Raw genomic sequence first — 9,986 nt, 5'->3', positions numbered from 1 at the left:
GACCCCGTCTCAAAAAAAAAAAAAAAAAAAAAAAAAATTAGTATTACTAATTTTTGTAAGAATAAATTCTTTTCTTTCTTTCTTTTTTTTTTTTGAGACACAGGGTCTGACTCTGTGGTCCATGCTGCAGTACAGAGGTGCCATCTGGGCTCAATGCAACCCCTTCCACCTCCCAGGTTTAAGCAATTCTCCTGCCTCGGCCTCCTGAGTGGCTGGGACTACAGGCGCATGCCACCACACCCAGCTAAATTTTTTTTGTATTTTGAGTAGAGACAGGGTTTCAACTACGTTGGCCAGGCTGGTCTTGAACTCCTGATCTCAAGTGATCTGCCTGCCTTGGCCTCCCAAAGTGCCGGGATTACAGGTGTGAGCCACTGTGCCAGACCAAGAGTAAATTATTTTTTCTATTCTTATAATTTCATTAGGGCTCTCCTTAATATTTAATTTTTCATAATTCCACATTTCATTAACTAAAGTGAACTTAATCAGTCTTTCCTCATGAATCTCATTTTCTAAAATTTGTCCTTTTTACACCTTTGACTTCTCTCCAAGTTTCCTATGAAAAGTAGAAATGTCAGCACTTCTCTGTAATTATCTGCTTTTATAAAATTCAAAAGTAAAGCAAGCATTTACATGTTTACTTTTTCCTTCATTAAAATTAAAAATAAAAATACTAAAAAAAATTTTTTTAATTCAAGTCAACTGTTCATAATAAAGATATTCTTTTAAAGTATGGTAGCTAGCCTCTAAGATGATCCTCAATGATCCCCAGCCTATACATGGACTATACAAGGGTATGCACACCCTTGTATAGTTCCCTCCTGCAATGAATCAAGACTGGCCTTTTTCACCAATAAAATATGACAAAAGTGACACCCAAAGCTAAGTCATAATGGCAGGGCAGCTTCTGCCTTACTCTCTTGGGCTTGGTCACTATGGACAAAGCCAACCACCACGTCATGGGTCACGCAGTCTTGTGCAGAAAAACCAACTACCCACCCTCAACTTGCCAGGCACGTGATCCTCCAGCATGAGCTTTCAAGCTTCCAGAGACTAAAGTCTTAGGCTCATAAGGCTCATAGAACCTCGTAAGAGAACCTGAGCCAGATCCTCCAGCATGAGCTTTCAAGCTTGCAGAGACTAAAGCCGTAGGCTCATAAGGCTCATACAACCTGGTAAGAGAACCTGAGCCAGGTCCTCCAGCATGAGCTTTCAAGCTTGCAGAGACTAAAGCGTTAGGCTCATAAGGTTCATACAACCTCATAAAAGAATCTGAGTCAGAACTACCTAACCAAGCAGCTTGAGAATTCCTGACTCACAGGAACAGGGGGAAATGTTAATAAATGATTATAGCATTATGCTTGGAGGTAATCTGAGAAAACAGTTGATATTCCTGTATCTAATTAGGTTACAACATATCTTATTTTGTATAACTGAATATTTCGGTTCTTGGCAGCAGCAGTTGAAAAACAATCATCTGGCCGGGTGCAGTGGCTGAAGCCTGTAATCCCAGCACTTTGGGAGGCCGAGACGGGTGGATCACGAGATCAGGAGATCGAGACCATCCTGGCTAATAAGGTGAAACCCCGTCTCTAATAGAAAATACAAAAAACTAGCCGGGCGACGAGGCGGGCGCCTGTAGTCCCAGCTACTTGGGAGGCTGAGACAGGAGAATGGCGTGAACCCGGGAGGCGGAGCTTGCAGTGAGCTGAGATCCGGCCACTGCACTCCAGCCTGGGCAGCAGAGCAAGACTCCGTCTCAAAAAAAAAGAAAAAAAGAAAAGAAAAACAATCATCTATATTGCAGTAAGACGAGTTTAGGGGACAAGACCGACAACAACAACAACCAATTAGGCTGCATGGTAGTGATGGATGCTAGGCTGTTCATTCAACAACACTCAACATTAACTCAAAGCGTTCAGTGTGGGAAGCTATGTGCCAGGCTATTAAAGTATTAAGAGTTTGATTTCTACATACTGGTCTATGACCCACAGTTATACGCAAGAAACAACCCCTACTTGACTCCCATTCTTGCCCATGTAAATCTCACTGTTTCACAGGGCACTGTGTTTTTAAATCTTGGTCTGACCCATTAGTGGATAATGATGTTTGCTACCAGTACTTTAAAATAACAAAACAGAAGAGAAGGTATAGGTGGCAAAGAGAAGAAAGTATTTTCATTTTAGTACTATATAAAGTGGACAGTGGATCATCCAATAATATTTATTTCTTATTGTGGGTAATGGTCAAAAAAATTAAAATAAATGACATAAAATACCGAATATGTTTGTATCATAGGAAACTAATTAGTCACCACACTCATCCAGTTAGCCGCCAGCTCATTTTCCTTTTCCAACTTCTCTTTTGCCTGCCCTTTAAATAGCTGGGCTTCACTGCTCATTTTGTTTTCACACTGATATTTTTAAATTCCCGTGAAAACTGGCTCTGGCTCAGTTGCTTTTTTCCTAATCTCAGATCTGCTTATCTTGAGAGGGTTGAGAATAGAAAAGTCTCTTCTCCTTTGGGACATTCCATTTAAAACACACCTAATGGTTGTCTCACAAGAGTAAGGCAAGTAATAAAAGGAAGATCAGATAGGGAACTTGCAATAACACTGAGATAACTGAAATTTCTGGCTACATGAATCATCTTCAGTTCTCCAACATGCTAGAAATAATTAGATATGCTGGGCTTTCAAGGTTAATTTTTAACTCTAGAATGACCAAGCAATAATTGTATTTCCTACTAAGACTTCTAGATTATTATCACCCATGTGCAGCACGTAAAGCTCTCTGATTTCGTGACGAGGGCCACAGACGTAGTACACATCTGGAATGCAGTAAGTTATCTCCCAGCTTTCTCTCCTGCAGCACCTGGCACAGTGCTTTGCATTAACCTGAATAAATGAGTATCTTTTAAAAAAATTATTTGGGGAATTGAAAGACCAAAAAAGGAAATATTTATCCAACTGATAATTCATTTACTTATTTGCAATGCTTCAAGAGAAAGGCATTATTATCCATAAGGAAGTTTTCCTAGCTTTAAACCAGTATTTCTTTTTTTTGAGACGGAGTCTCGCTCTGTCGCCCAGGCTGGAGGGCAGTGGCCGGATCTCAGCTCACTGCAAGCTCCGCCTCCCGGGTTTATGCCATTCTCCTGCCTCAGCCTCCCGAGTAGCTGGGACTACAGGCGCCCGCCACCTCGCCCGGCTAATTTTTTGTATTTTAGTAGAGACGGGGTTTCACCGTGTTAGACAGGATGGTCTCGATCTCCTGACCTCGTGATCCACCCGTCTCGGCCTCCCAAAGTGCTGGGATTACAGGCTCGAGCCACCGCGCCCGGCCTAAACCAGTATTTCTATCACTGAAAATATAATTACCAGTAAATATAAAAATGTATTTCCTAAAACTTTTTAACAAGATGAAGGAGGATTTCAAGATTGGGTTTTTTCTATCAAAAGGTAAAGTGAAGCTGACACTAAAAGCAAGACTTCAAAGAGTAAGACTCAGCTGAATAATAACTTTCAAAATACACGACACAAGGAGGAAATGAAGATGCAACATGTTGTAAGCAGATTTTAACAATTAATAAAGAAACAGATTAATGTCTTTGGAAAAGCATAGAAAAGCAAGTAACCAAATTCCACTAGAATGAGATCAAGAATAGAAAGGGGGGGGGGGCATTAAATCACAAAAGCTCTAATGAAAGGAAAATTCTGGCTGCTGTCAAAAGAGTCTTTTCCTAAGCAACATTCCCATTTTTATTAATTTTTCGAAAGGAGTTATTTATGTCAATAAAATTTTAGCAGTTATGTCACCTAGTCCTATCACTGGTCTACACAAGACTCGAGAGCAGTCTGTTTAATGGTCTGAATAGCATGAATATGTTGGTAAGTGTCAAATTTATTTGCCTAACCCATTCCTGAGTTCCAGACTGGTATACCAAACTTCCTGCCTGAAATTTCCATTGGCTTTTCCACAAGCCATCTCAAACTTAACCTACCAAAAACGAATCTCTTGTTGATCTCCAACCTTCAATCCACAACTCCTCCCTGACCCCCTGCCCTTTCCCCCAAAAGAACATTTTTTCCTATTTCTAAGCATCAAATCAGCTGCAACAATTCAGGGACAGTGCCTGTTTTATTCATCACTGTGACCCCAAAAGCTACCAGAGGTCTTGCTGTATAATAAAAACTCAATAAACATTGGTCATTGAAAGGCTTTCTTTTACATTTAATCCCATTTACCGTTAAGTATATATAATGCCTTTATACATAAACTATAAATGCAAACAGACAATGACAAGGTAAAATAAAAACCGAATTTAATTTGAAAAAGGAATATAATCTAAATCAACATAATATGTATCATAAATCTGTTCTTTTGTCTTTAGGGATTACAAGTTTATTAATACAGTACTTTCATAAGTTGAATCTGCAAAATAAGACCTTAAAGGTAAACAAGCATCATGGTCTGATACAGTTATTCCATTGAAATATTTACTCTAAGTTGGCCATTGCCAGAAGCATCAATAAAATTTCAGAACTGGGAACATCATTTCTAATCTAGTATGACTGAAATCTTTACATGAAACACAGATTAATGAAATTTTAATATTTTAAATTGTTCTTATCTTCCTATATTTTTCTTTATCATACATTCATTATACTAGAAGTATAATTTTTGTCTTTTCAAAGCGAAAATAACATGCTGACCTCAGATTTTATTTATGAAAAAAATGTATTAGGATGAAAGAAAAAGGAGGGAAATAACAATTTTGGGGGAAGATAGGAGCAGAGAGGATTGGTAACTTTAAATTGCCTTTGTAATTCTACTGCGAAGTTCTTATGTCCTTAATATTAAAGTAAAATTCTAGTCTGGACACTTCTTTACTCTCAACTCTATTTGAACCTGCTCTTGACAACCTAGAAATGTTCAAACCTGCATATGTGCGAAGCGGCCACACTTTGCTTACCACCCAATCAACTTCATTTTTTTCTATTTTTCATAATGACCTTGATGAGAATGGCAATGTTCCAACAGGTGGCAGACCAAAAATGGTTTTCATTGCTTGAAGAAAAAAACACAAATATGTAAGTAATTTGTTAAAGAATCTTAGCAAACAAGTAGTCGTTTCTGTGAAGCTTGGTCAGCCACCACTTACCAAGCACTTTATCTGAAAAAATGTTTCTCACCCAACTGGGAAAGAAACATAAATTGAAACAGATCACATTAAAAAAAAAATTAAAATGGTCTAGTTTCATTTTCATAAAAGTATGTTCCTGTATGTTACCTTTATGGGCTCTATACCTCAGTAAGGTAGAAACACTCATTCATCTCCATTATCATTCTTCTCCTACTTCTCTATGTGTTCCATTTAAAAGCATCAGACAGGAACACTGAGGACTCATCTATATTCTAGTCCCTTTCCACACTAAAAAGATCTGACTTTTATATCCAGTAGGATGTTGCACAACTGGCAAAACCTGACCTCTGAGCTAGGTCACTGAAGCCCTTGTGGCTTCTCTCTGCTTTCTCTTGGGTCACTCACTAGGGGTAAAGCCAAGCACCATGACTGAAGATGACTGAAGAACTGAAGCCACCTGCCAATAACCTGGATCAACCTGGAAACGGTTCCTCTAGCCCCAGACAACCCTGCATCTTAACTGTAATTAAGACCAACATCTTAACTATAATCTCCTAAGAGAACCTGAGCCAGAACCACCCAGCTAAGTCACTTCTATAATTCCTGACTCACAGAAACTGAGATATTAAATACTTACTGTTGACTAAGACACAATATTTCCTCAGTTTTCATTCATTATGTGTATTACCAATTTGAAGTTCCGTGTATCTAGAAATTTTAGATTTAGATAGGAAAATACTTTGCAATCCAAACCTGGAGTGCAAAAAGTCAGATCTAGACACAGCAAAAGTGGGCTTTTGGAACTCCATTTGTAAGACCTCACATATGTTAACTTGCTTCTAATGGCCAGAATGCTACTAGACAAGGCACTTTAGAGTGCTGATAAAGACAGTCATACAGAAGATGCTCATTACATGCTTGATAAATCAGTGAACCAATAAATGTAGTAGGAATAAAAGAAACTATAATGCCATGGGTGGTTAGAGTCAGAGTATACACATCTTTGTAATTACTTATTTACAACATCTCTTTCAACCACCAGAGGGCAGAAACAGCATATTGTTATTCCTTGACCTTCTGATTTAACAAAGCATTTAGAAGGAATAAAATATAAATTCTGCACAAAGAGAGAGAGAGAGAAAGGCATCCTTCTTAATAAATAGGAACATATTAAATTTTGCATACATTGCCCAAAAAAGCTTATAGATGAAAGCTCAGTTAGATAATAGGACTTCAAGGGATAGACACAAATCATAAATGGTATTCTAAAAAAGGAAGAAAGCAAAAAACAAGAGGCTGAGAGCTTTGGGTCAGTTTCAAAAAAACATGATTAGAGGGAATGTAGACTGACCTCAATTTAAATCTAAACTTTTTACTCTTACTCCATCTCTTCTAGCTACTAATTAGAAAGCAGTTGGTATTATTCTATAGAAAAAAGTAAATTTGGTATACTAAATTCAAGCTCATTTTCAGCTATTCACATGTTATTACAATCCAACTTTCTTGTTCTATTTCATCAAAACGAACAACACTGTGAACCTGCCAGGAGCTACCATCTACTGCTAAGTGCAGTGCCCAGAAAGAAATAATCACCCTCACTGTGGCCAACCTAACTTAGACCTATTATCTGACTGCAGATGTGACAATGCCCTTTGATATTATATATCAAGTACTTCCCAACTGCTCTGTTATTTTTAATGGTACCACCCAGCAAAGTTTATTGAATTACTGAATTGAAAGCTTACTCCTAACAAAATTAGCACAGCCATTGTCTTTTTCCTTCAAGTTACCTAACTAAGCTAGAGCCAGGGACAACTAGCCTTACATTAGTATTTTATGGGACTTCTGGCAAATTATGTTGTATGTATGGGTTTATGGTCTGAGTCCTAAGATATATATGCAGTTGGTAATTATATTTATAAGCCTAGAGAGACAGATAACAAATGAAATGCAATCCAATTATTTCACAAAGGATATTCTTATGAAAGACACTGAAGATAAATGTGTTAATTCTTGATTAATCTAAAAGGCATTAATAAAAATATCCCATCCCCTCAACTACAATAAATAACAAGATTTTATATGTATGTGTGTGTATTAACTAATTAATGGCTATCCTTGGAACAACTTGATCTTTATTACTTTTTGGTTCATCGGGCCCCTACAGATATAGAGACTCCCAAATCATTTGCATTCTTTAAGATATGTTAAGTACACAGGCATTCTTCAGGGGAATGGGACTCTTCCAGCCTCAATCAATTTGTATCAGAAAATCCAATACAAATTAGCTTAAGCAAAAGGAGGGAACGTATTGGTTCAATTAATTTAAAAATTCAGGAGTAGATTCAGAAACGGCTAGACCCAGAGACTCAACTAATACGATCAAGTGTGTATCTATCTATCTCTGTTCTTTACCTCCTACCCTTCTCCCTCCTCCTCCCAGGCCATCCCTACCCCACCTCTCTCTGTCTTTCTCTCTGTTATTGCCCCATGAGGGCAGCTTTAGGCTGACATCTTTACAGCTTCAAATCCAGCATAAGACATTCTCAATCTCCAAAGCTTAAGGAAAGTCCCAGGATCTAGTCTTACTGGTCCAGCTTACATAATGTGCACACCCTTGGTCAATGACTAGGATCAGGAGGCATGGAACAAATACTGACCAGACCTGAGTATAATAACAAGTACTGAATAAGGATTTTTTCTCCAAGGTAAATGTGAGTTAGATTCTCAGAAGAAACAGAAGATGGACAGGGCACAAAAGAAATGTACGCCATCTCTGCACCACAGTTTCAAGGAGGTCCGTGAATCTCCTCTCCAAAGTGAAGAACCAACGTTAAAAAAAAAAAAAGTATAAAGAAGAATAAGCACATTTCTAAAATGTCGATTTAAGTCTAACACTGCACTATATTGTTCACATTTAAGTAACTGATACCTTAATCAAATGCAGTGCCTTACTCTGCCTCCTCAACTTGTAAGCACTGCATTTGTCTCCACTGACGACCTAACAATCACTTCTTGAAGTACTGTTTTGTCTTCTGACTGTGACTTCCAGGACCTGCATTAGTGGAGTTCCACCTCTCTGAGTTTTATAGGTACCCCCCAGGGTCCTCTCCTCTTTTTCTGTCTTATCACTTCTATTCAAATAACTCTCAAATAGTCATTTCCAAGCTAAAAATTCTTTGAAAAATTCCATTCCCACCTTTTTAAAAACCAAATGTAGATCTCAAAACTTACAGCCACACTCAAAATATTCAAAACAAACATCACTTACTCTTTTCAACAAAATCATCCTTTCCTCCCTCTCAATCTACCTGTGAAATAATCTCATCATTCAGACATTCTGTCTTCCATGTAGACTTCCTTCCCCTCCCTCCTCACAAGATGGGGGTATGCTTTCACAGCACCCTATCACTGGCATAGTACTTATCCCATTTCATTGTGATGACTGGCTTACTTACTGAGCTCTTACACTAGAATATAAACTCACTAGCAAGGGCATGGCTGTATCTCACATGTACATCCTACATGCCAAGTACAAATAGCCAGGACATAAAAAGTACCCAGCAAATGTTTAATGAGAAAGAGGAAGAGGGATTCATTTTTATGAAAGATCTGTCAGCCAAAAAATCAGATTTTTGGAGGTTTACTATTCAAATAGACTGTGACTTGGTAAATAAGGTCTAGGCAACAAGACTGCAACCAAAATTTATAAAGCAAAAAGTCAGGGAATAGAATGAAAATTTGAAAATCACTACCTTCTTCTTATCTTTTTCATAGCCATTCCCTGAGGGTTTTTTAAATTACTTTTTAAATAATAATGGTAGATATTAAACACTAGGAAACTCTGTTCCTCCAAAGGACTAAAAACAACAGCCCATCCATAAGCACCCGATGTGGTTTCTGTAGAGGCCTTAACAAATTTTTCCTTATAAGACCAGGCACTGTAAACTTGTTTTGTTCATCTGTGATGAAATGACAACAGCTTTGTTTTGTGGGACTTTTATAGGCTCATTCCTGTAATCCCAGCACTTTGGGAGGCCAAGGCGGGTGGATCTCCTGAGGTCAGGAGTCTGAGACCAGCCTGGCCAACATGGTGAAACCCTGTCTCTACAAAAAAATACAAAAATTAGCTGGGCGTGGTGGTGAACACCTGTAGTTCCAGCTACTTGGGAGGCTGAGGCAGGAGAATCGTTTGAACCTGGCAGGCAGAGGTTATGGTGAGCCAAGATCGTGCTACTACACTCCAGCCTGGGCAAGGCTCATCTCAAAAAATAAAAAATAAAAAAAGAAGAAAAAGAAAAAAATGTTTCCTTGTAAGTATCAATTGTCCCAGCTGCTGTCCCTTGAAACACCAAGAGATGGCCTTTTGGGGCAGAGCAGACTGAGAACAACTAACTCAGTCACTGAAACCCAAACCACTTGCTTCTCCGTGACATGCCTCTTAACATTCAAGTGTCATTACAATCTGAATTTTGGTTTGAGAAACTCATTATTATCAGTTTCTGTGATGTTCAACATATTACTTAATATTCTAAATTTTCTCACCTGTAAAATGATAGTACTAATAATTATCCCACAGGGTTGCTGATAATAAGTGAACATGTAGGAAAAGGACCTAAAGCACAGTTGGTGCTCATGAGAGGGAATATATGATAACAGTGGCTCTCTGGAACTCATAGAGGAAACTAAAGTTTGCTGGCTTCACTAGGCTGACACCTCTTTCCAGAGTCAGCTGATAATGATAACAACTTTCTTTAATCTATACAAGGGAGATACTATTTATACTCATCTATCTATCTATCTATCTATCTATCTATCTATCTATCTATCTATCTATCTAT

The 9,986-nt window shown here is 38.1% G+C and overlaps 1 protein-coding gene across 7 annotated transcripts in view; it reads right to left on the bottom strand.

Annotated features, from left to right (window-relative positions):
* Positions 1 to 9,986, bottom strand: part of PLEKHA5 (pleckstrin homology domain containing A5) — a 258,282-nt gene that overhangs the window by 189,230 nt on the left and 59,066 nt on the right. For 2 of the 7 annotated variants that reach the window (XR_002734540.1, XM_023226160.2), the window contains one exon: positions 5,015 to 5,069. The exons of the other annotated variants lie outside the window; for them this stretch is intronic. Coding sequence is in view for 1 of the 2 variants with exons in the window: in XM_023226160.2 (XP_023081928.1) it covers positions 5,015 to 5,067 (53 nt within the window). In the remaining variant the exon portion in view is untranslated. The remainder of the gene's footprint in view (positions 1 to 5,014; positions 5,070 to 9,986) is intronic. 7 annotated transcript variants of the gene reach the window in all.

This window comes from Piliocolobus tephrosceles, chromosome 10 (genome assembly GCF_002776525.5).
Source record: "Piliocolobus tephrosceles isolate RC106 chromosome 10, ASM277652v3, whole genome shotgun sequence".
NCBI lineage: Eukaryota > Metazoa > Chordata > Mammalia > Primates > Cercopithecidae > Piliocolobus > Piliocolobus tephrosceles.
This window is presented reverse-complemented; position numbering and strand designations above follow the sequence as displayed.